Raw genomic sequence first — 23,390 nt, 5'->3', positions numbered from 1 at the left:
CCTTAATAACAATGTTTGCCTGATTTTGAAGTCAATTATTCTTGATATAGTAACACATGAAAGATTTATGTAGTCCCACGTAACCCACACCACCTCTCAGTGCAGACATAATACTTGTAGCTCTGTGGTACAAATCTGCTAAATATTAGCAGCTAAATTCTCTATTTTGTTGAAGAAGAAAAAAATAAAAGCATTGTGTTGTGACTTTAAAATGGATGACAATCTCTTTTTCCCACAGTTAATAAAGAAGAACATACGTCTGTATTCTGGGTACTGCTTAGTGTTTTCCTTGGTGCAGTTGCCATGTTGTGCAAAGAGCAAGGCATAACTGTCTTGGTAAGAAAAAGAATGCATCCTTTATAAAATACAAATGCTGTAAATCCTGTATTAGTAGTAAGAGAAAGGGGCATAGAAAGCTGCCATGTGAAATAATTCAAGAAAACCTTCCTGTTACGGATTCTTAACATCAAAAACCGTGCTCGCTCTGTATGAATTGATAGAAGGGTTCTTTTCTTTATATTTTTTTTAATGCCCATATCTTGATTACGCCAAAGTAGTGTTTGATTTATTAATCTTGAATTTAAATATTTTAGTTGCACCCCCCCCCCTCCTTCCTCATTCAAGCTAATGGTCCCTGGAAATAACAAAAGATTATTGTCTTTTCTAGGGGTTGAATGCTGTATTTGATGTCTTTGTAATCTGCAAGTTAAACATGCTGGAATGTATCCAGAAGGTACAGCAGAGGGACAAAACCCCAGAGGTGAGTGTATTCAGTTTCCCATTTCCCATTCAGAACAGATTCTGGGCTCCTCAGTTACTGCACAGTGTGATCTCATGTCTGTCGCTCAGTTGCATTCTTGAAAGAAGTCTCTTTATTGAAGAAAAAAAATCTTCTTCTGCCCTTTGATTTTCGTGATACTATGGGAATACTTTGCCAAACATTTTTGCTACAAAGTGGCAAAATCCTGATTTTGCAAGGTGTGGTTCGGAAGTAACTTGGAATAAATTGCGTTCTTCAACAGAGCACAGAAATAGTCACCCTTTGGTTAGAGATGTACACTGTTTTCATTATTATCATTCAGCTATTCATTACTTTGTGTGTCAGGCATCTTGTAGAATGAACTAGCATATAAGAAATCAGATCTTCTTCTTTCCAGCATGTGCTGTTATTCAGTACACTAGTATACTCAAGAGGATTTTGTTTAGAGTTATGTAAATTTTTGACAACACAAACATGTTTTGAGATTTTTTTTTTTCTCCCCCTAACAGAATTCATTGTTTCTAAAAAAGGGATTGTTTCCAAGGATAAGCCTTTTGGCAGCTGGGGGTATATTTATGCTTTATGTACGCTGGCGCATAATGGGTACAGGACCACCAGCATTTACTGATGTTGACAACCCAGCCTCTTTTGCGGATCACCCACTTGTGAGAGTGAGTACTAAGTTTCCTGGTACAGTTGTTATGCTAGATACCCAGTATCTATAGGCTTATCACCATTACAAACAAAGCACATGTAAATCCACTTTTCTTACTACGGACTACTATGATGTTACATTGCTCACAATCTCATTTTGCTGCAGCAAAACCCATAGTTACAGAGTGTGGTTTCTAAACCTCTGTGCTATGTTTTTGATGCTTGTATAGTGACTTTGAGTCCTGCTGGAGACAAGTGCTATATAAATAAAACTAGTAGTAGTAGCAGTAGTATCATCCTCATCATGACCGGTGCTAGGGTGTATGGCGCCACCCTGCAAATTATAAAAAAGAGACAGCATGCACTGCAAAAAGGGGTGTAGTCACACAAGGAAGAGGCGTGGCCACAGTGGTACCCACAATTCAAATTATGCCACACAGTATTACAATCTTATTCCTATTATCCCAAATGTAGTGCCCCTCATTCAATTTACATCCCAAAGTAGTGCCCCTTATTCATGTTACGTCACACAGTAGTACCCCTTATACACAACTCCCACAGTAGTGCTCCTTATCAGGAGTGTAGCTAGGTGTCATGGTGCCCAGAGCAAGGGTATGTTTCAGCACCCCCTCCTCTTTATTGAATGTTGCATTTGAAAAGAAAAATATATATTTTTTAAATCCTAAATTAGTAGTGCCCCTTACATATAATGCCCCAGTAGTGTCACACATAATGCCCACAGAATTGGTGCCTCTTACACATACGCCCACAGTAGGTCTCTCTAAGTGCCCCAGCCCCATCACCTGTTGTTCAGTCAAAACGGAACCCTCCTGCAACTTCGACTAATACCTGGTCCCAGACAAACTCCTTCCAGGCCACTTTGTAGAAGGGTGAAAGCAGCGTCCCAGAGAAACCCCATATGAGCAACCTCCTCACCTTATACTGCCATAAACACCTGGGTCACCCCACGTCCCCAGCCCAGGGGAGGGCAGAGGGGCCTGGGATGTGTGCATACTGCCACGGGGACATCAGCAGCCAGCAAAACAGCACACCAGTCCAGGATTTTTGTGCAATCTACCTGTGGCTAGTTTTATTGTTCAGTACATAAAACAAAACCTAAAAATTACTCCTAACCCGTCTGGGGACTAGCTAAACTTAATAGATTCTCCCTCTCAGGATGGTAGAATCTAATGCCCTTACCACAAACGCAGGCATATACACAGTACTTACAGTCAGTAAATCAGTGTCTCATAACAGGCCTGCTCCCTGTTTTCCCAGGTAGTGAAACCCCGAGCTAAGCTCTGACACAGCTTATATTTCTTCTCTCTCACAGCCACACCCCCAGGACCCATTATCTGGCTTTTACAAAAAGCTCAAACTCTAATCAAGTCTGTTTAGCAAAACAGACATTGCCGGGGATTTAAAATACATAGGTCAGAATCCTGGGACAGACATATCTCCCGTTTATCACTTTACCAGTGCTTTTAATAATAATAATAATAATAATAATAATAATAATTTTATTTATATAGCGCTCTTTCTCCAATAGGACTCAAGGCGCTTAACAGATACATAGCATAATATAGTACAGAAAATAATGAAGTACAGAACAGATTTTCATAAAATACAGAAGCATGAAGATACTAAAAGGGACATTATGGAAATGCTTGAGTAAAAAGGAAAGTCTTGAGTCTACTTTTGAAGGATTCTATAGTTGGGGCCTCTCGCACTGTGCGGGGAAGTGAGTTCGATAGAGTCGGAGCCGCATGACTAAAAGCTCGACCCCCAGATGAATTACGGGAGATTCTAGGTACTGCTAAAAGTCCTTCATCTACAGATCGCAGTAATCGAGTGGGGCAGTATGGGGTCAGAAGCTGTTTCAGGTACCTTGGGCCCTGGTCATGTAATGCTTTGAAACTCAGTAAGCCAATCTTGACGATGATTCGCCATCGTACAGGCAGCCAGTGAAGGGAGTAGAGGATGGGTGTTATGTGGCTAGAACGGGGCTGGTTGGTTAATAGCCTGGCAGCTGTGTTTTGCACCAGCAGTAAGCGGTGCAATTCTTTTGCTGGGAGAGCAAGGTAGAGGGCATTACAGTAGTCTAATCGAGATGATACAAATGCGTGGATGATTTTTGGCAGATCATCTGAGGGAATTAAGTGCTTGATTCTGGCTATGTTCCTCAGGTGAAAGAATGAGGATTTGATTGTGGCTGATATCTGATGTTTAAGTGTCAAGCCACCATCCAGGACAACGCCAAGATTCCGCACACGATCAGTGGTTTGTAATTCTGAATCCCCGAGTGTAAGTCCACTTGGTTGGCTATGCTGCAGTCTTGTCCTTTGATGTTGCAGTCCTATCATAAGTACCTCTGTTTTATCCGGGTTCAGTCGCAGCCAACTAGCACTCATCCACTCCTGGAGTTCAGCTAGACAGCCATTTAGGGTTGCTATTGGGTTGTCAGTGCCCAGAGCAAAGAACAAGTACGGTTGTGTATCATCTGCATAGCAGTGGTAGACCAGGCCAGGGTGCCTGATTATTTCACCCAGCGGGAGCATGTATGCTGCAAAAAGCATGGGGGATAGTATAGAACCTTGTGGGACACCACATGGCAATGGCACTGGTGGTGATGAGTATAATCCAGACGATACTCTCTGTGATCTGCCTGTGAGAAATGATTTGAACCAATTTAGGACTGTGCCATCCAGTCCACAAAAATGTATCAGACGCTCAATCAGAAGCCCATGGTCCACGGTATCAAATGCTGCATAGAGATCCAGAAGGATTAATATTGAACAGTCGCCTCTGTCTCTTGCCGTCAGAAGATCATTTAACACGCACACCAGGGCTGTTTCAGTGCTATGTCTTCTCCTGAATCCCGATTGGAATGGATCATAGATATCATGGGTTGTCAGGCGTGTTTCCAGTTGATTTGCAACCACTTTCTCAATAACCTTTCCTAGAAAAGGAAGGTTTGATACCGGTCTATAGTTGGTCATGCAGTCGGGATCTAACTTAGGTTTTTTAAGAAGCGGTCTAACAATTGCTTCCTTTAGGGGTCCAGGAAATATGCCTGTCTGCAAAGAGCATTGAACAATTTTTGCAAAGACAGGACCAATTATATCCATACAACCTATTAGAAGCTTGGTTGAGGCAGGGTCCAGATCACAGGTGGTGGGATGCAAAATCCGAGCAATTTCAGCAATGTCCTTTACATCCACTGGGTGAAAGCTGGTCCATGAAGGCAGGTGGCTTATACAGGTTGAGTATCCCATATCCAAATATTCAGAAATACAGAATTATTTGAGTGAGAGTGAGATAGTGAAACCTTTGTTTTCTGATGGCTCAATGTACACAAACTTTGTTTAATACACAAAGTTATTAAAAATATTGTATTATAAGACCTTCAGGCTGTGTGTCACAATCCTGACTGTAATTCTCATATTTGGTGACTTACCCCTGCTTTCTGTCCTGGATCCTGTGTCTTTTCACTCACGGAGTTAAACAGCTTGTCAGCACTGAGTTTCCTGAGTTCTCTGCCTGAGAGGTAATAGTTAATTAGCTCCACCTGTAGTGATCTCCTGTGTGAGGCTGAATTCACTAATCTGAAGTTCAGGCTTCAGTGTTCTCTCGGCCTGCTAGGCCTCGCTGCACTTCACAGCCTCCTCTAGAGTAGTCACATGACAGTGACTGTTTACCTGACCCGGAGTTGTCCAATCCTCTGCCAGCCTGAGACTCTCTACATCACCTAATCCTGCCCACCAATCATCAAGGACCAGGAAGTATAAATCAGGAGGCTGAGTTGGAATCTGGGCCAGTTCCTCGTGTCACATACAGCCTTGTGAGAGTCTTTATGCTGAGCTCCCTTAAGGTAACCATTGTACCTAAGTTCCTGTGGAAACTCTGTTCCCTTGTTCCTGTATGGTTACTTGTGTGTTGCCATTTGATTTCACCATTTCCCTGAGTCTCAATGTAAAGGCACAGCTGCAATGTTTCGTCTTAAAGGCACAGTACTGAATTCCATGTTCTCCACTGAAAACCACAGCTGTCGTGTTTCAGTTTTACTACTGTTGTAGTTGGGATCTCCAGAGCTCAGTACTTCCGTGCTTCCAACACCTCCGTGCCTCCGTGCTTCCAGCATCTCCGTGACTCAGCACCTCAGTGCCTCAGCACCTCAGTGCCTCAGTACCTCCGTGCCTCCGTACCTCCGTGTTTTCAGCACCTCCGTACCTCCGTGCTTCCAGCACCTCCGTGCCTCCGTGCTTCCAGCATCTCCGTGACTCAGCATCTCCGTGCCTCAGCACCTCAGTACCTCCGTGCCTCAGGACCTCCGTGCCTCAGTACCTCCGTGCTTCCAGCACCTCCGTGCCTCCGTGCTTCCAGCACCTCCGTGACTCAGCATCTCCGTGCCTCAGCACCTCCGTGCCTCAGTACCTCCGTGCTTCCAGCACCTCCGTGCCTCCGTGCTTCCAGCATCTCCGTGACTCAGCATCTCCGTGCCTCAGCACCTCCGTGCCTCCGTGCCTCAGCACCTCCGTGCCTCAGTACCTCCGTGCTTCCAGCACCTCCGTGCCTCCGTGCCTCAGCACCCCAGTGTCTCTACGCACTCCAGTGTCTCTACGCACCCCAGTGTCTTCACGCACCTCAGTGTCTCTACGCACCTCAGTGCCTCTACGCACCTCAGTGCCTCTACGCACCTCAGTGCCTCTACGCACCTCAGTGCCTCTACGTACCTCAGTGCCTCCAAGTACCTCAGTGTCTCCAAGTACCTCAGTGTCTCCAAGTACCTCAGTGTCTCCAAGCACCTCAGTGTCTCCAAGCACCTCAGTGTCTCCAAGCACCTCAGTGTCTCCAAGCACCTCAGTGTCTCCAAGCACCTCAGTGTCCCCAAGCACCCCGTGCCCTTTAGCACAGTTGTACCTGTTATTCTTCACTGATTCATCAGCGCCTTTCCAGTTCTGTCTTTCAGGAGACCTTCAGCGCCCACACGTGCTTCCTGTCTGCCGACCTCATCCTGCATGAGGAGAACCTGGATTCGGCCATCTCTGCCGCGGTTCCTCTTCCCAGTCACCGGAAGAGACCCCGAATCCACAACACTTCCAAAACCAGGTCAGTGGTGGTATTCGTGTAGTCCTCCAGTCGCCCGCGCAGACTTCGCTAGCACCGGGTTCACAAAAACCTTAGTCATGACAGTAGGAACTGGCCCCATGGACCCGGCCGAAAGTGTTTGTCTGACGCAGGACCTCCTAAGCAATATTGCAGGACGCTTGGAAGGTCTGGAGTCGACTCAGCATCAATTGGCACAGTGTCTGCAGCGGAATTCTTTCTCCAGAGATTCTCTGACCTTCTGCTCTAAGACTCCTGACCAACTGCAGATATTCTACCAGATGTTATTACAGTTACAAGAACTTTTGCCTAGTATTCTCTCTGTAATGCCTGATCTCCTCAGGAATACTACCAACGTTGTTGATCCTGTTTTGTCCCAACCAGTTAATAGAGTCTCTTCCTCTGTGCAAGGAAAAGTTGTTCATCAGAGCTATCCACGGCCCAAGCTCTCTGAAGCTGAACGTCAGCGGCGTAGGGAGCTACACCTCTGTCTTTACTGTGGAAATTCCGGTCATTTTGTTAAAGACTGCATTCTTCGCAAGCCAGGGAATGGTGACAAATCGCAGTATCACAGTGCTCATGTCTACAAGTCATCCACAGTAGCCGATCCTGCTACTGCTGACGGGGGTATCAAGATGGCTACTCGGAAAGAGACTCAAATTTATGACTGGGGTCCGGTGATTAAAAGACCTTATCCCAAGTTGGGTGTCCAGAGAAGAATATTCAAGCCATTTAGAGTCACAGAGGAGTCAGAGTGTCCAGCCCCAGGGGGAGCGTCCGTGTCTTCAGCCCCAGGAGGGGCGTCTTCAGAGTGTCCAGCCCCAGGAGGGGCGTCTTCAGAGTGTCCAGCCCCAGGAGGGGCGTCTTCAGAGTGTCCAGCCCCAGGAGGGGCGTCTTCAGAGTGTCCAGCCCCAGGAGGGGCGTCATCAGAGTGTCCAGCCCCAGGAGGGGCGTCTTCAGAGTGTCCAGCCCCAGGAGGGGCGTCTTCAGAGTGTCCAGCCCAAGGAGGGGCGTCTTCAGAGTGTCCAGCCCCAGGAGGGGCGTCTTCAAAGTGTCCAGCCCCAGGAGGGGCGTCTTCAAAGTGTCCAGCCCCAGGAGGGGCGTCTTCAGAGTGTCTAGCCCCAGGAGGGGCGTCTTCAAAGTGTCCAGCCCCAGGAGGGGCGTCTTCAGAGTGTCTAGCCCCAGGAGGGGCGTCTTCAGAGTGTCTAGCCCCAGGAGGGGCGTCTTCAAAGTGTCCAGCCCCAGGAGGGGCGTCTTCAAAGTGTCTAGCCCCAGGAGGGGCGTCTTCAGAGTGTCCAGCCCCAGGGGGGGCGTCCGTGTCTTCAGCCCCAGGGGGGGCGTCTTCAGAGTGTCCAGCCCCAAGAAGGGGTTCTTCAGAGTGTCCAGCCCCAAGAAGGGGTTCTTCAGAGCGTCCAGCCCCAGTGAGGGGTTCAGAGCGTCCAGCCCCAGTGAGGGGTTCAGAGCGTCCAGCCCCAGTGAGGGGTTCAGCGCATCCAGCCCCAGGAGGGGGTTCTTCAGAGGGCACAGCCCCAGGAGGGGGTTCTTCAGAGGGTCCAGCCCCAGGAGGGGGTTCCGAGGGTACAGCCCCAGGAAGGGGATCCGAGGGTCCAGAGCCAGAGGGTCTACAGAGTGCTGCCCAGCCAGAGGGTCTACAGAGTGCTGCCCAGCCAGAGGGTCTACAGAGTGCTGCCCAGCCAGAGGGTCTACAGAGTGCTGCCCAGCCAGAGGGTCTACAGAGTGCTGCCCAGCCAGAGAGCCTTCAGAGCGCTGCCCAGCCAGAGAGCCTTCAGAGCGCTGCCCAGCCAGAGAGCCTTCAGAGCGCTGCCCAGCCAGAGAGCCTTCAGAGCGCTGCCCAGCCAGAGAGCCTTCAGAGCGCTGCCCAGCCAGAGAGCCTTCAGAGCGCAGCCCAGCCCCGTGAAGAGAGGGCTCTTGCCTCAGCCCAGCCCCGTGAAGTGGGGGCTCTTGCCTCAGCCCATCCCCGTGAAGTGGGGGCTCTTGCCTCAGCCCATCCCCGTGAAGTGGGGGCTCTTGCCTCAGCCCATCCCCGTGAAGTGGGGGCTCTTGCCTCAGCCCAGCCCCGTGAAGTGGGGGCTCTTGCCTCAGCCCAGCCCCGTGAAGTGGGGGCTCTTGCCTCAGACCAGCCCCGTGAAGTGGGGGCTCCTGCCTTGGTTCAGCCCCGTGAAGAAAGGACTCAGTCCGTCCCGGTTCCAGCCGGTCCAGCAATACTCCAGGCCCAGCCTGGTCAGTCCGTCCCGGTTCCAGCCGGTCCAGCAATATTCCAGGCCCAGCTTGGCCAGTCCGTTCCGGTTCCAGCCGGTCCAGCAATACTCCAGGCTCCGCCTGGTCAGTTCGTTCCGGTTCCAGCCGGTCCAGTGTTACTCCAGGACCAGCCTGGTCAGTCTCCTTTGGTTCCAGCCAATTCAAGCATCCCCGGATCCAATCCAGTCCTACTCGTCCAGTCAAAGATTTCTCCAGTTTCAGCCTCTAAGCTTTCGTCTGATGGTTTACCACCTATTTACTTCGATGGAGATTTACTGCAATATGCCGCTTTGGTTGAACAATTTCTGTCTCGGATGGAGTCTGATCCTTCAGGTGCAGTAACTCCTTCCAACGTTACTCGATATCTGTTCCTGGCATTCAGAGGAAGAGCTTTGGAGTGGGCCAACATGCTTTTTGAGAGTAATGATCCTGTGTTCCATGACTTACAGAATTTTAGTAATGCTGTGGTTAAAGAATTTGGTCCTAAACCTATGGAATCTGACTCGGTAAAGAAATCAGGCTCTAAAGGGAATGCAGAAGGAAGTTTGTGCTGTCCTCCCAGGGATAATCTAAGAATCTCCTTCAGTAAGAATCCGACCATTAAAATTGCTCATGTTGGAGTCTCTCCTAGCCCAGAGAATTTAAATCTCCAGTGCACCTCATTTTCATCTGCAAACTGTGTATCTATGGGAGATTCATATCTTCCATTAGACTTGGACTCAGACTCTGAATTTGATCCAGTCCATGATGCTACTCCTTTCTTGGGAGCCCCCATGTTTTCTAAGGAAGGTTTTTCTTTACAGGAGATCCCGCGGTCCTTGGTCAAAACCAAACGTTCCCATAAGAAGAAGAGGCATCAACGAAGGTCCTAAATTCTTCTGTATGAATTTCTCAAGTTCCCCTAAGATTAGATGGGTGTCCGGAGTCCACCCTCGAAGAGGGGGATACTGTCACAATCCTGACTGTAATTCTCATATTTGGTGACTTACCCCTGCTTTCTGTCCTGGATCCTGTGTCTTTTCACTCACGGAGTTAAACAGCTTGTCAGCACTGAGTTTCCTGAGTTCTCTGCCTGAGAGGTAATAGTTAATTAGCTCCACCTGTAGTGATCTCCTGTGTGAGGCTGAATTCAGTAATCTGAAGTTCAGGCTTCAGTGTTCTCTCGGCCTGCTAGGCCTCGCTGCACTTCACAGCCTCCTCTAGAGTAGTCACATGACAGTGACTGTTTACCTGACCCGGAGTTGTCCAATCCTCTGCCAGCCTGAGACTCTCTACATCACCTAATCCTGCCCACCAATCATCAAGGACCAGGAAGTATAAATCAGGAGGCTGAGTTGGAATCTGGGCCAGTTCCTCGTGTCACATACAGCCTTGTGAGAGTCTTTATGCTGAGCTCCCTTAAGGTAACCATTGTACCTAAGTTCCTGTGGAAACTCTGTTCCCTTGTTCCTGTATGGTTACTTGTGTGTTGCCATTTGATTTCACCATTTCCCTGAGTCTCAATGTAAAGGCACAGCTGCAATGTTTCGTCTTAAAGGCACAGTACTGAATTCCATGTTCTCCACTGAAAACCACAGCTGTCGTGTTTCAGTTTTACTACTGTTGTAGTTGGGATCTCCAGAGCTCAGTACTTCCGTGCTTCCAACACCTCCGTGCCTCCGTGCTTCCAGCATCTCCGTGACTCAGCACCTCAGTGCCTCAGCACCTCAGTGCCTCAGTACCTCCGTGCCTCCGTACCTCCGTGTTTTCAGCACCTCCGTACCTCCGTGCTTCCAGCACCTCCGTGCCTCCGTGCTTCCAGCATCTCCGTGACTCAGCATCTCCGTGCCTCAGCACCTCAGTACCTCCGTGCCTCAGGACCTCCGTGCCTCAGTACCTCCGTGCTTCCAGCACCTCCGTGCCTCCGTGCTTCCAGCACCTCCGTGACTCAGCATCTCCGTGCCTCAGCACCTCCGTGCCTCAGTACCTCCGTGCTTCCAGCACCTCCGTGCCTCCGTGCTTCCAGCATCTCCGTGACTCAGCATCTCCGTGCCTCAGCACCTCCGTGCCTCAGCACCTCCGTGCCTCAGTACCTCCGTGCTTCCAGCACCTCCGTGCCTCCGTGCCTCAGCACCCCAGTGTCTCTACGCACTCCAGTGTCTCTACGCACCCCAGTGTCTCTACGCACCCCAGTGCCTCTACGCACCTCAGTGCCTCTACGCACCTCAGTGCCTCTACGCACCTCAGTGCCTCTACGCACCTCAGTGTCTCCAAGTACCTCAGTGTCTCCAAGTACCTCAGTGTCTCCAAGTACCTCAGTGTCTCCAAGCACCTCAGTGTCTCCAAGCACCTCAGTGTCTCCAAGCACCTCAGTGTCTCCAAGCACCTCAGTGTCTCCAAGCACCTCAGTGTCCCCAAGCACCCCGTGCCCTTTAGCACAGTTGTACCTGTTATTCTTCACTGATTCATCAGCGCCTTTCCAGTTCTGTCTTTCAGGAGACCTTCAGCGCCCACACGTGCTTCCTGTCTGCCGACCTCATCCTGCATGAGGAGAACCTGGATTCGGCCATCTCTGCCGCGGTTCCTCTTCCCAGTCACCGGAAGAGACCCCGAGTCCACAACACTTCCAAAACCAGGTCAGTGGTGGTATTCGTGTAGTCCTCCAGTCGCCCGCGCAGACTTCGCTAGCACCGGGTTCACAAAAACCTTAGTCATGACACTGTGTGTATGAGGTGTATATGAAACATAAATGAATAGTGTGAATGTACACACACTTTGTTTAATGCAAAAAGTTATTAAAAATATTGGCTAAAATGACCTTCAGGCTGTATGTATAAGGTGTATATGAAACATAAATGAATTGTGTGAATGTAGACACACTTTGTTTAATGCAAAAAGTTATTAAAAATATTGGCTAAAATGACCTTCAGGCTGTGTGTATAAGGTGTATATGGAACATAAATGCATTCTGTGCTTAGACTTGGGTCCCATCACCATGGTATCTCATTATGGTATGCAATTATTCCAAAATACGGAAAAATCCGATATCCAAAATACTTCTGATCCCAAGCATTTTGGATAAGGGATACTCAACCTGTATTGGCAGGTTTTGTAGTTTGACACTCCTTTGATGGCACTGTGGAGATTCCAGCCCGAATGGTGGATATTTTATCTACAAAGAAGTTTGCAAACTCGTTGCATCTTGCTTGGGAGAGGGTTTCATCAGTCTGCAGGCATGCTGGCTTGCAAAGCATCTCCACTGTGCGGAAAAGTTGAGCTGGCCTATTGTTTGCTGCTGTGATCTCATTTGACAGAAACTGTGATTTCTTACGGGTGATTGTCGATTGATATTCTTCATTATGCTTTATTAGTGTTTTTTTTTTTGTCATCCACTAGGTTAGTCTTCCTCCATCGTCTTTCTAGTCTACGCCCCCTTTTCTTGAGCTCACTAACACTGTTGTCGAACCAGGGAGCTCGACATTGTGGTTTACGAGGTCTTATACGCACAGGGGCGATAATATCAATTGCAGCCATAACATCCCTATTATAATAACGAACTAGGGAACAGGGATCTTCACAGGCACCCAGTATAGCAGAGAGATCCAGATTTGCTGTTAGAGCCTCCACGGGCAGAGATTTTATTTGAGGGGTTGCAACTGAGAACCAAAGGGCGTGGTGGTCTGACCAGATGACTGGGTTTATTTTTAGGTCAGTGACTTCTAATCCAATCTGAAAGACAAGATCAAGACAAGATCAAGAGTTTATCACAGTTTGTAATCTAATCTACCCAATTATTTTTTACAGCACTAGGGAATATCTGGAACCATACTGCATATACTGTAATAATATTGGATACTCGTTGCAAATCAAATACACTGTGCTCAGTAAACTACAGAGGAATCTATGCTTCATTTTGCTAGATCCCAGAATATAGGAAGCGCTTACAATACTGCTAGTCGGCATCCCGAACATCACAGTCCCGACTAGCGGTGAAATACCAGCGCCACAGGCTTTTCTCCCTCTATGGGTGTCCACAACACCCATAGAGGGAGAATATAACCTGTGTTGAGCGCAGCGGGCCACCATGCCTGCAGCGTAGCGAGCCTGCAAGAGGCTTTATTGCACTCACCATGCTGCCGGCACACCGGTGGGCGGGATCCTGCTATCGGTATACTGACGGCCGGGATGCCAGCCGCCGGTTTTTCATAACGATCCTCAGAATACTTCCGGTATAGTGTGCAAGTATATTGAGCTATTGGCAGGTAGGCTTGCTTAGAAGGGCGATAAGGACCTAATATTATGTATACTTCTGACACACATGAAATTAGGTATTCCATTATATGAGGATATTCTGTGTGCTCAGCTGATGTAGATACTATTTTATTGTAATTCTAATATATATGCACATTGTGGAACTTGTGAATCACAATCATATTTTGCCATTCATTTTATATAATCATTCCACAATTTGAGAAAATGTATGTATGTAATACTGTATGTAGTAGTAATATAATATGTATTTAATGTACATTTTCCTTTTACGTTTGTCTATTATCCACTATTTTAAGTGACTTAATAAAGTTATTTACATTTGTGCCCCAACAAAGAGTCTTACTCTTTCTACATATACCATATAGTGTGTGTGTGTGTGTGTGTGTGTGTGTGTGTGTGTGTGTGTGTGTGTGTGTGTGTGTGTGTATATGTATATATATATATATATATATATAATATGTATGTATATATTAATGTGTGTTTGGTAGATAGAAGTAGATCATAAAACATGTAGCACTCTTTAGTGTTTAGCTGCCATTGTTACATAATAACTTGAAATCACTCTGGGATGCATTGTTTACTTCTCTTACTGTATTTATTACATTTATATTGTACTCTCTTTTGCTCTTGAGTTATTATCCTTATTTCATTCCATACCCTATTACACAACCACTTACACCTAGGAAATCCATTATTATCCTTCAGTTGTATTTTACATTTAACAATTTAACTTTTTATGTGAAATCTATTTTCATTCAGCAGTAGATTATTCAAACCGAATATACCATGAACACTGAAGGAATGGTATATATTTAATTTAAAACAACTAAAATAAATCTAATGATTTCTGATTTACAAAAATGTACTACACAGGGATCTTAGGGTTTTTTTGTACTTAGATGTTGACGCTGTGAAAGATGCACATGTACGGGGAAATGCACCTGTACTCATAATTTTGTTAACATTTAATATGGGACATTGATTTTTCCTTTTCTCTTAATGACAGGTAATAAACTATAATTACTATTATTCCTTAAATGGATGGCTGCTGCTGTGCCCATGGTGGCTCTGCTTTGATTGGTCAATGGGCTGCATACCTCTTATTAATTCTCTCAGCGATTCTCGGATAATGGCACCAGCAGCACTTTGGTTCTGCTTGTTTGGCTTAATGTACCAGGCTTTATTCTCCAGTAATGGCCAAACGAGAAGGTGAGGGGTTTTTTTTTTTTGTGTATTTCAAATAATGGAAGCATGCCTTTTTTTGATCAGCGGGGAGCCAGAAACTCATGAAACCTACATTTCTAGACACTGCTAATAAACAGTAACATAATTTTATTACTTTATTTTACAGCACTTTCTGTTGTCTGGCTCATTCAGTGCATGGGCAAATGAATAGTATGTGATGTTAGTATGTAATGGTGCTTGTTTAATATTTAATGTAATATTTGTTCTTTACCCACTTGCCTGGCATGGTCGCATCAGATGCGACCACGCCTGCAAGTGCTTTATCTGACCTGGTCACACAGGATGCGACCATTCAGATAAACAGTGTTAGCAGCGGCAGGGAAGGGAAAGTTCCCTCCGCTGCTGCTCTCAGCCTCCCTGCACTCTCCCCTACTGACTGCTGTGCTGCCGATCACTGCTGATTGGTCAGCACGGCAGGATCCCTCCCTCCAGAGGCTGCAGACAATAGCAGCCGCAGGGGAAGTGTAAATTAATCCCCCCAAGCCCCTTTCCCCCCGTGTACCTGGAGGCCGCTGTCCCAGCTTTCAAAATGAAAGCCGCAATGTTTCCTATGTTTGAAAAACTGTTTAAAAAAATAAAAATAAAATATATTTTTCTCTAACGTCCTAGTGGATGCTGGGGAATCCGTCAGGACCATGGGATTAGCGGCTCCGCAGGAGACAGGGCACAAAAATAAAGCTTTAGGATCAGGTGGTGTGCACTGGCTCCTCCCCCTATGACCCTCCTCCAAGCCTCAGTTAGGTTTTTGTGCCCGTCCGAGCAGGGTGCAATCTAGGTGGCTCTCCTAAAGAGCTGCTTAGAAAAAGTTTTTTAGGTTTTTTATTTTCAGTGAGTCCTGCTGGCAACAGGCTCACTGCATCGAGGGACTTAGGGGAGAGAAGTGAACTCACCTGCGTGCAGGATGGATTGGCTTCTTAGGCTACTGGACACCATTAGCTCCAGAGGGAGTCGGAACACAGGTCTCACCCTGGGGTTCGTCCCGGAGCCGCGCCGCCGACCCCCCTTGCAGATGCCGAAGATGGAAGAGGTCCAGAAGCAGGCGGCAGAAGACTTTTCAGTCTTCCTGAGGTAGCGCACAGCACTGCAGCTGTGCGCCATTGTTGTCAGCACACTTCACACAGCGGTCACGGAGGGTGCAGGGCGTTGGGGGGGCGCCCTGGGCAGCAATGTATAATACCTTTTTATGGCTAAAAATACATCACATATAGCCCTTTGAGGCTATATGGATGTATTTAACCCCTGCCAGATCTCACAGATTCCGGAGAAGAGCCCGCCGAAATAGGGGGCGGGGCTTATTCTCCTCAGCACACAGCGCCATTTTCCTGCTCAGCTCCGCTGTGAGGAAGGCTCCCAGGACTCTCCCCTGCACTGCACTACAGAAACAGGGTAAAACAGAGAGGGGGGGGCACTTTTTTTGGCGATATTAATATATTTAAGCTGCTATAAGGATACAACACTTATATAGGGTTGTTCCCATATATATTATAGCGCTTGGGTGTGTGCTGGCAAACTCTCCCTCTGTCTCCCCAAAGGGCTAGTGGGGTCCTGTCTTCAATAGAGCATTCCCTGTGTGTCTGCTGGGTGTCGGTACGTGTGTGTCGACATGTATGAGGACGATGTTGGTGTGGAGGCAGAGCAATTGCCGGTAATGGTGATGTCACCCCCTAGGGAGTCGACACCGGAATGGATGGCTTTGTTTATGGAATTACGTGATAATGTCAGCACATTACAAAAATCAGTTGACGACATGAGACGGCCGTCAAACCAGTTGGTACCTGCCCAGGCGTCTCAGACACCGTCAGGGGCTGTAAAACGCCCTTTACCTCAGTCGGTCGATACAGACCCAGACACGGACACTGAATCTAGTGTCGACGGTGAAGAAACAAACGTATTTTCCAGTAGGGCCACACGTTATATGATCACGGCAATGAAGGAGACTTTGCATATCTCTGATACTACAAGTACCACAAAAAGGGGTATTATGTGGGGGGTGAAAAAACTACCTGTAGTTTTTCCTGAATCAGAGGAATTGAATGATGTATGTGATGAAGCGTGGGTTAACCCAGATAGAAAAGGGCTAATTTCTAAAAAGTTATTGGCATTATACCCTTTCCCGCCAGAGGTTAGGGCGCGCTGGGAAACACCCCCTAAGGTGGATAAGGTGCTCACACGCTTATCAAAACAAGTGGCGTTACCGTCTCCTGATACGGCCGCCCTCAAGGATCCAGCTGATAGGAGGCTGGAAACTACTCTAAAAAGTATATACACACATACTGGTGTTATACTGCGACCAGCCATCGCCTCAGCCTGGATGTGCAGTGCTGGAGTGGTCTGGTCGGATTCCCTGACTGAAAATATTGATACCCTGGATAGGGACAGTATTTTACAGACTTTAGAGCAATTAAAGGATGCTTTTCTTTATATGCGAGATGCTCAGAGGGATATTTGCACTCTGGCATCGAGAGTAAGTGCGATGTCCATATCTGCCAGAAGAAGTTTATGGACACGACAGTGGTCAGGTGATGCGGATTCCAAACGGCATATGGAAGTATTGCCGTATAAAGGGGAGGAATTATTTGGCGTCGGTCTATCGGATTTGGTGGCCACGGCAACTGCCGGGAAATCCACCTTTTTACCTCAGACCCCCTCCCAACAGAAAAAGACACCGTCTTTTCAGCCGCAGTCCTTTCGGTCCTATAAGAACAAGCGGGCAAAAGGACAGTCATATCTGCCCCGAGGCAGAGGAAAGGGTAAGAGAGGGCAGCAAGCAGCTCCTTCCCAGGAACAGAAGCCCTCCGCGGGTTCTGCAAAGCCCTCAGCATGACGCTGGGGCTTTACAAGCGGACTCAGGAGCGGTGGGGGGTCGACTCAAGAATTTCAGCGCGCAGTGGGCTTGCTCACAGGTGGACCCCTGGATCCTGCAGGTAGTATCTCAGGGTTACAGGTTGGAATTCGAGAAGTCTCCCCCTCGCCGGTTCCTAAAGTCTGCTTTGCCAACGTCTCCCTCAGACAGGGCGACGGTATTGGAAGCCATTCACAAGCTGTTTTCTCAGCAGGTGATAGTCAAGGTACCCCTCCTACAACAGGGAAAGGGGTATTACTCCACGCTATTTGTGGTACCGAAGCCGGACGGCTCGGTAAGACCTATTCTAAATCTGAAATCTTTGAACCTGTACATACAAAAATTCAAGTTCAAGATGGAATCACTCAGAGCAGTGATAGCGAATCTGGAAGAAGGGGACTTTATGGTGTCCCTGGACATAAAAGATGCTTACCTGCATGTCCCAATTTGCCCTTCACATCAAGGGTACCTCAGGTTCGTGGTGCAAAACTGTCATTATCAGTTTCAGACGCTGCCGTTTGGATTGTCCACGGCACCTCGGGTCTTTACCAAGGTAATGGCCGAAATGATGATTCTTCTGCGAAGAAGAGGCGTATTAATTATCCCTTACTTGGACGATCTCCTGATAAGGGCAAGGTCCAGAGAACAGCTGGAGGACGGAGTAGCACTAACCCAAGTAGTGCTGCAACAACACGGGTGGATTCTGAATTTTCCAAAATCTCAGTTGACCCCGACAACACGTCTGCTGTTCCTGGGAATGATTCTGGACACGGTTCAGAAAAAGGTGTTTCTTCCGGAGGAGAAAGCCAAGGAGTTATCCGAACTTGTCAGGAACCTCCTAAAACCAGGAAAAGTGTCTGTGCATCAATGCACAAGAGTCCTGGGAAAGATGGTGGCTTCTTACGAAGCAATCCCATTCGGCAGATTCCACGCACGAACTTTTCAGTGGGATCTGCTGGACAAATGGTCCGGATCGCATCTGCAGATGCATCAGCGGATAACCTTATCGCCACGGACAAGGGTGTCTCTTCTGTGGTGGTTACAGAGTGCTCATCTGTTAGAAGGCCGCAGATTCGGCATACAGGACTGGGTCCTGGTGACCACGGATGCCAGTCTGAGAGGCTGGGGAGCGGTCACACAGGGAAGAAACTTCCAGGGAGTATGGTCAAGCCTCGAGATGTCTCTTCACATAAATATACTGGAGCTAAGAGCGATTTACAATGCTCTAAGCCTGGCAAAACCCCTGCTTCAGGGTCAGCCGGTGTTGATCCAGTCGGACAACATCACGGCAGTCGCCCACGTAAACAGACAGGGCGGCACAAGAAGCAGGAGAGCAATGGCAGAAGCTGCAAGGATTCTTCGCTGGGCGGAAGATCATGTGATAGCACTGTCAGCAGTGTTCATTCCGGGAGTTAACAACTGGGAAGCAGACTTCCTCAGCAGACACGATCTACACCCGGGAGAGTGGGTACTTCATCCAGAAGTCTTCCACATGATTGTGAACCGTTGGGAAAAACCAAAGGTGGATATGATGGCGTCTCGCCTCAACAAAAAACTGGACAGGTATTGCGCCAGGTCAAGAGACCCTCAGGCAATAGCTGTGGACGCTCTGGTAACACCGTGGGTGTTCCAGTCAGTGTATGTTTTTCCTCCTCTGCCTCTCATACCCAAAGTACTGAGAATTATACGGCAAAGGGGAGTAAGAACGATACTCGTGGCTCCGGATTGGCCAAGAAGAACTTGGTACCCGGAACTTCAGGAGATGCTCACGGAAAATCCGTGGCCTCTACCTCTAAGACGGGACCTGATTCAGCAGGGACCGTGTCTATTCCAAGACTTACCGCGGCTGCGTTTGACGGCGTGGCGGTTGAACGCCGAATTCTAAGGGAAAAAGGCATTCCGGAAGAGGTCATTCCTACACTGGTTAAAGCCAGGAAGGAGGTGACTGCACAACATTATCACCGCATTTGGAGAAAATATGTTGCGTGGTGCGAGGCCAGGAAGGCCCCCACGGAGGAATTTCAATTGGGTCGATTCCTACATTTCCTGCAAACAGGATTGTCTATGGGCCTCAAGTTGGGGTCCATTAAGGTTCAAATTTCGGCCCTGTCGATTTTCTTCCAGAAAGAATTGGCTTCAGTTCCTGAAGTCCAGACTTTTGTAAAAGGAGTACTACATATACAGCCCCCGGTTGTGCCCCCAGTGGCTCCGTGGGACCTTAATGTAGTTTTGGATTTTCTCAAATCCCATTGGTTTGAGCCACTCAAATCGGCGGATTTGAAATATCTTACATGGAAAGTAACCATGCTACTGGCCCTGGCTTCAGCCAGGAGAGTGTCAGAATTGGCGGCTTTATCGTATAAAAGCCCATATCTGATTTTCCATTCGGACAGGGCAGAACTGCGGACGCGTCCTCATTTTCTGCCTAAGGTGGTGTCAGCGTTTCACCTGACCCAGCCTATTGTGGTGCCTGCGGCTACTAGCGATTTGGAGGATTCCAAGTTGCTGGACGTTGTCAGGGCATTGAAAATATATATTTCAAGGACGGCTGGAGTCAGAAAATCTGACTCGCTGTTTATACTGTATGCACCCAACAAGCTGGGTGCTCCTGCTTCTAAGCAGACGATTGCTCGTTGGATTTGTAGCACAATTCAACTTGCACATTCTGTGGCAGGCCTGCCACAGCCTAAATCTGTCAAGGCCCATTCCACAAGGAAGGTGGGCTCATCCTGGGCGGCTGCCCGAGGGGTCTCGGCATTACAACTCTGCCGAGCAGCTACGTGGTCGGGGGAGAACACGTTTGTAAAATTCTACAAATTTGATACCCTGGCTAAAGAGGACCTGGAGTTCTCTCATTCGGTGCTGCAGAGTCATCCGCACTCTCCCGCCCGTTTGGGAGCTTTGGTATAATCCCCATGGTCCTGACGGAGTCCCCAGCATCCACTAGGACGTTAGAGAAAATAAGATTTTACTTACCGATAAATCTATTTCTCGTAGTCCGTAGTGGATGCTGGGCGCCCATCCCAAGTGCGGATTGTCTGCAATACTTGTACATAGTTATTGTTACAAAAAAATCGGGTTGTTCTTGTTGTGAGCCGTCTGTTCAGAGGCTCCTACGTTGTCATACTGTTAACTGGGTTCAGATCACAAGTTGTACGGTGTGATTGGTGTGGCTGGTATGAGTCTTACCCGGGATTCAAAATCCTTCCTTATTGTGTACGCTCGTCCGGGCACAGTATCCTAACTGAGGCTTGGAGGAGGGTCATAGGGGGAGGAGCCAGTGCACACCACCTGATCCTAAAGCTTTATTTTTGTGCCCTGTCTCCTGCGGAGCCGCTAATCCCATGGTCCTGACGGAGTCCCCAGCATCCACTACGGACTACGAGAAATAGATTTATCGGTAAGTAAAATCTTATTTTTTCTTTTTTTTTAACTAAAATCATTTTGGATAAGGTCAAATTCATGTTCTTCAACTAATTAACTCATAAAAAAAGTTGACAATTTCTGAGCGGATTTTGGGGGGAAAAATCGTCAGTTAAGTGGTTAATGTTCTTTAAATCTTGCCCTTCCCTGCTGCTACAACTGATCTAGACATAAACTGGTATTTTGCTAGACCTATGTTTTACATGCATTTATTCTGTATTGTAACATGAAGCATGTATTGGAGGATAACCAGTATATCAATACAAACACAAGTTGTCCCAATAAAGGTAATATGGCTACAATCCTAGTTTCAAATGGTTTCATAACCAACATTTCCAAAGACAAATTTCACTTTAAAACTAGTTTTATCACTGGTTCCAAATTATTCCCCTACTAAATTTCTGTACAACGCCTGTGAACAGTGACAAGTAATCTGTGCAAACATGGAAAGTGCAGGCACCTACTGTATCCATACTGAAGCTTTAATCCCACTTCATGATTTCAGAAGAAAGTCGCCACATCATACTAGTGTAAATACACAACCACCCACTGCAAAATTGTATCACATCTGGACTATATATCAACTCATGTGAGCACAACCACCTGAGATTGTATTATATGCATCCTCCCTGTCACTATTGGTGTCTTAGTTATACCTGTGTAACGTTCACTGAGCTGAAATGTGGTAAGCACAACCTCTGTTAGTGTGCAGCACCTATGGTCTTGGAGGGCTAAAGAGTTCACCAAACCAGTTGTCCCATACCACATACTCCCAGTCTATAAGATGGTGGCTGCTTATTGTAGTACTGCCCATAATCATTCCTCACCCATTTTGCTACCTCAGCATACAGTATTTTGACACTGTTTTAGTGTTTGGTGCTAGGAAACAGGCGAAATGTCTCCTGGCCTTGGCTGCGCACAGTCTTTATGCTGAGACTTCTGCATTGTAAAATGGAAGTACTGTAACAGAGTGACCTCATTAGGACTGTTGATGACAAGAGGTAAGCCATGGCAGTAATAGAGGAGACCTGGAAGCAGTAGTAGATATGACAATGATGAAGGCCTTCAGGGTCTCCCCTACTTAAATATATCATAATAAAACTGTATAATAAATAAAACTATATATATATATATATATATATATATATATAGTATAGCGAAATTCTAGCCGGCACTCACAGTACAAGATACAACAGGCCCAGGTGCCTGCCCCGATGTGAACACACCACAGTATAACGGAGGTAACAGGCGGCAATCCAAGGACTTCAAGATTTAGAAGACTTAATATCAACGTTTCGATTTTATTCAAATCGTCATCAGGATATACAAAGAAATAAAACAGACAGACATATATAGCTCACCATCACCAAGGACGCCAAACTCACTTCCTCCCGCCCTTCCGCACACAAGGCGCCGGCGGCTAACAATGACATCACACGCTATGTCTGTCTGTTTTATTTCTTTGTATATCCTGATGACGATTTGAATAAAATCGAAACGTTGATATTAAGTCTTCTAAATCTTGAAGTCCTTGGAGTGCCGCCTGTTACCTCCGTTATATATATATATATATATATATATATATATATATATATATATAATATTTTATTTTTAAGAAGTTTAAAATAAATTAACAGCAAAGATGTATACAGTGTGTTTTGCATACTTGTTCATTGACACAGTGAATATTAAATAGAAAGACAATTGTTGTCAGTGCCTATGAGGAATCCTTGACGCTGGGCTGCAGGCTTTCATGTTTGCTCCAGTATGAACATATTCCTCATTCTTTCATTTTGCCAGAGGCACCGAGATTTGTAGGGGTGATGACAATTGCTAACATTCCTTCTTTTTTATACTCAACTCCAGCACCACTAGTATTGCCATGCAGCTGGTACCACCTATAATATGAGTATTACCAAGCCTGGCATATTTATTTTGTTTCTTGGAGACAGGGGTATATTCAATTGTTGTCGAAAACTGCCGTCTGTTGAAAAGACGGCAGTTTTTGACATTTTAAGGTCGAAACGTGATTCGACCTGTTCAATGCTTTTCGACAAGTTGAGGAATTCGACTTGTCGAAAAGCACGTGGATCGGCGGAATAGCTGCCGATCCACGTGCTTGTGTCGAAAACGTGGCCAAAACCGACAGGTTTTGGCCCCCTTTTCGACCATTTCAGTCCGACATCAAAAGATGTCGGACTGAGAGGCGGGACCTTAGTGGAGGGCAGGGGGGAGAGCCGTGGGGAGACGGGGGACGGGGGGAGGAGAGCAGTGCTAGAGGATGTATCCCAGCCGTCGCTGCCGGCAGCGTACACCCGGCTCCAGCAAGCGAGGTCTCGCTTGCTGGAGCCGGGTGGACGCTGCCGGGAGCGGCGGCTTTGAAACGGGGACGGGAGCAGGGCGGCGGGCTGCAGAGCACTACCTCTGAAGGGCGCCCCTGACTTGTCCCCCAGCCGCCGCTGACTGGTCCCCCCGGCCGCCGCTGACTGGTCCCCCCGGCCGCCGCTGACTGGTCCCCCCGGCCGCCGCTGACTGGTCCCCCCGGCCGCCGCTGACTGGTCCCCCCGGCCGCCGCTGACTGGTCCCCCCGGCCGCCGTTGACTGGTCCCCCCGGCCGCCGCTGACTGGTCCCCCCGGCCGCCGCTGACTGGTCCCCCCGGCCGCCGCTGACTGGTCCCCCCGGCCGCCGCTGACTGGTCCCCCCGGCCGCCGCTGACAGGTCCCCCGGCCGCCGCTGACTGGTCCCCCTGCCGCCGCTGACAGCGTCCCGTCGCCTGACAGGTCCCCCGGCCGCTGCAGTTGCCTCTCCCTGGCCGCCGCTGACAGGGAGAGGCAGAGAGCCGGGGAGGA

General features: G+C 47.9%; 1 protein-coding gene across 3 annotated transcripts in view; it reads left to right on the top strand.

The window, feature by feature from the left end:
- The window catches only part of TMTC4 (transmembrane O-mannosyltransferase targeting cadherins 4), a 201,279-nt gene that overhangs the window by 107,126 nt on the left and 70,763 nt on the right, over nucleotides 1–23,390 (top strand). For all 3 annotated transcript variants that reach the window (XM_063953238.1, XM_063953237.1, XM_063953236.1), the window contains exons 6-9: nucleotides 239–336; nucleotides 668–760; nucleotides 1,270–1,431; nucleotides 14,037–14,239. In XM_063953238.1, coding sequence (XP_063809308.1) covers nucleotides 239–336; nucleotides 668–760; nucleotides 1,270–1,431; nucleotides 14,037–14,239 — 556 coding nt within the window. The remainder of the gene's footprint in view (nucleotides 1–238; nucleotides 337–667; nucleotides 761–1,269; nucleotides 1,432–14,036; nucleotides 14,240–23,390) is intronic.

The sequence above is a fragment of the Pseudophryne corroboree genome, chromosome 2 (assembly GCF_028390025.1).
Source record: "Pseudophryne corroboree isolate aPseCor3 chromosome 2, aPseCor3.hap2, whole genome shotgun sequence".
NCBI lineage: Eukaryota > Metazoa > Chordata > Amphibia > Anura > Myobatrachidae > Pseudophryne > Pseudophryne corroboree.
The sequence above is the reverse complement of the archived record's forward strand: the minus strand, read 5'-3'. Positions and strand labels throughout refer to the sequence as shown.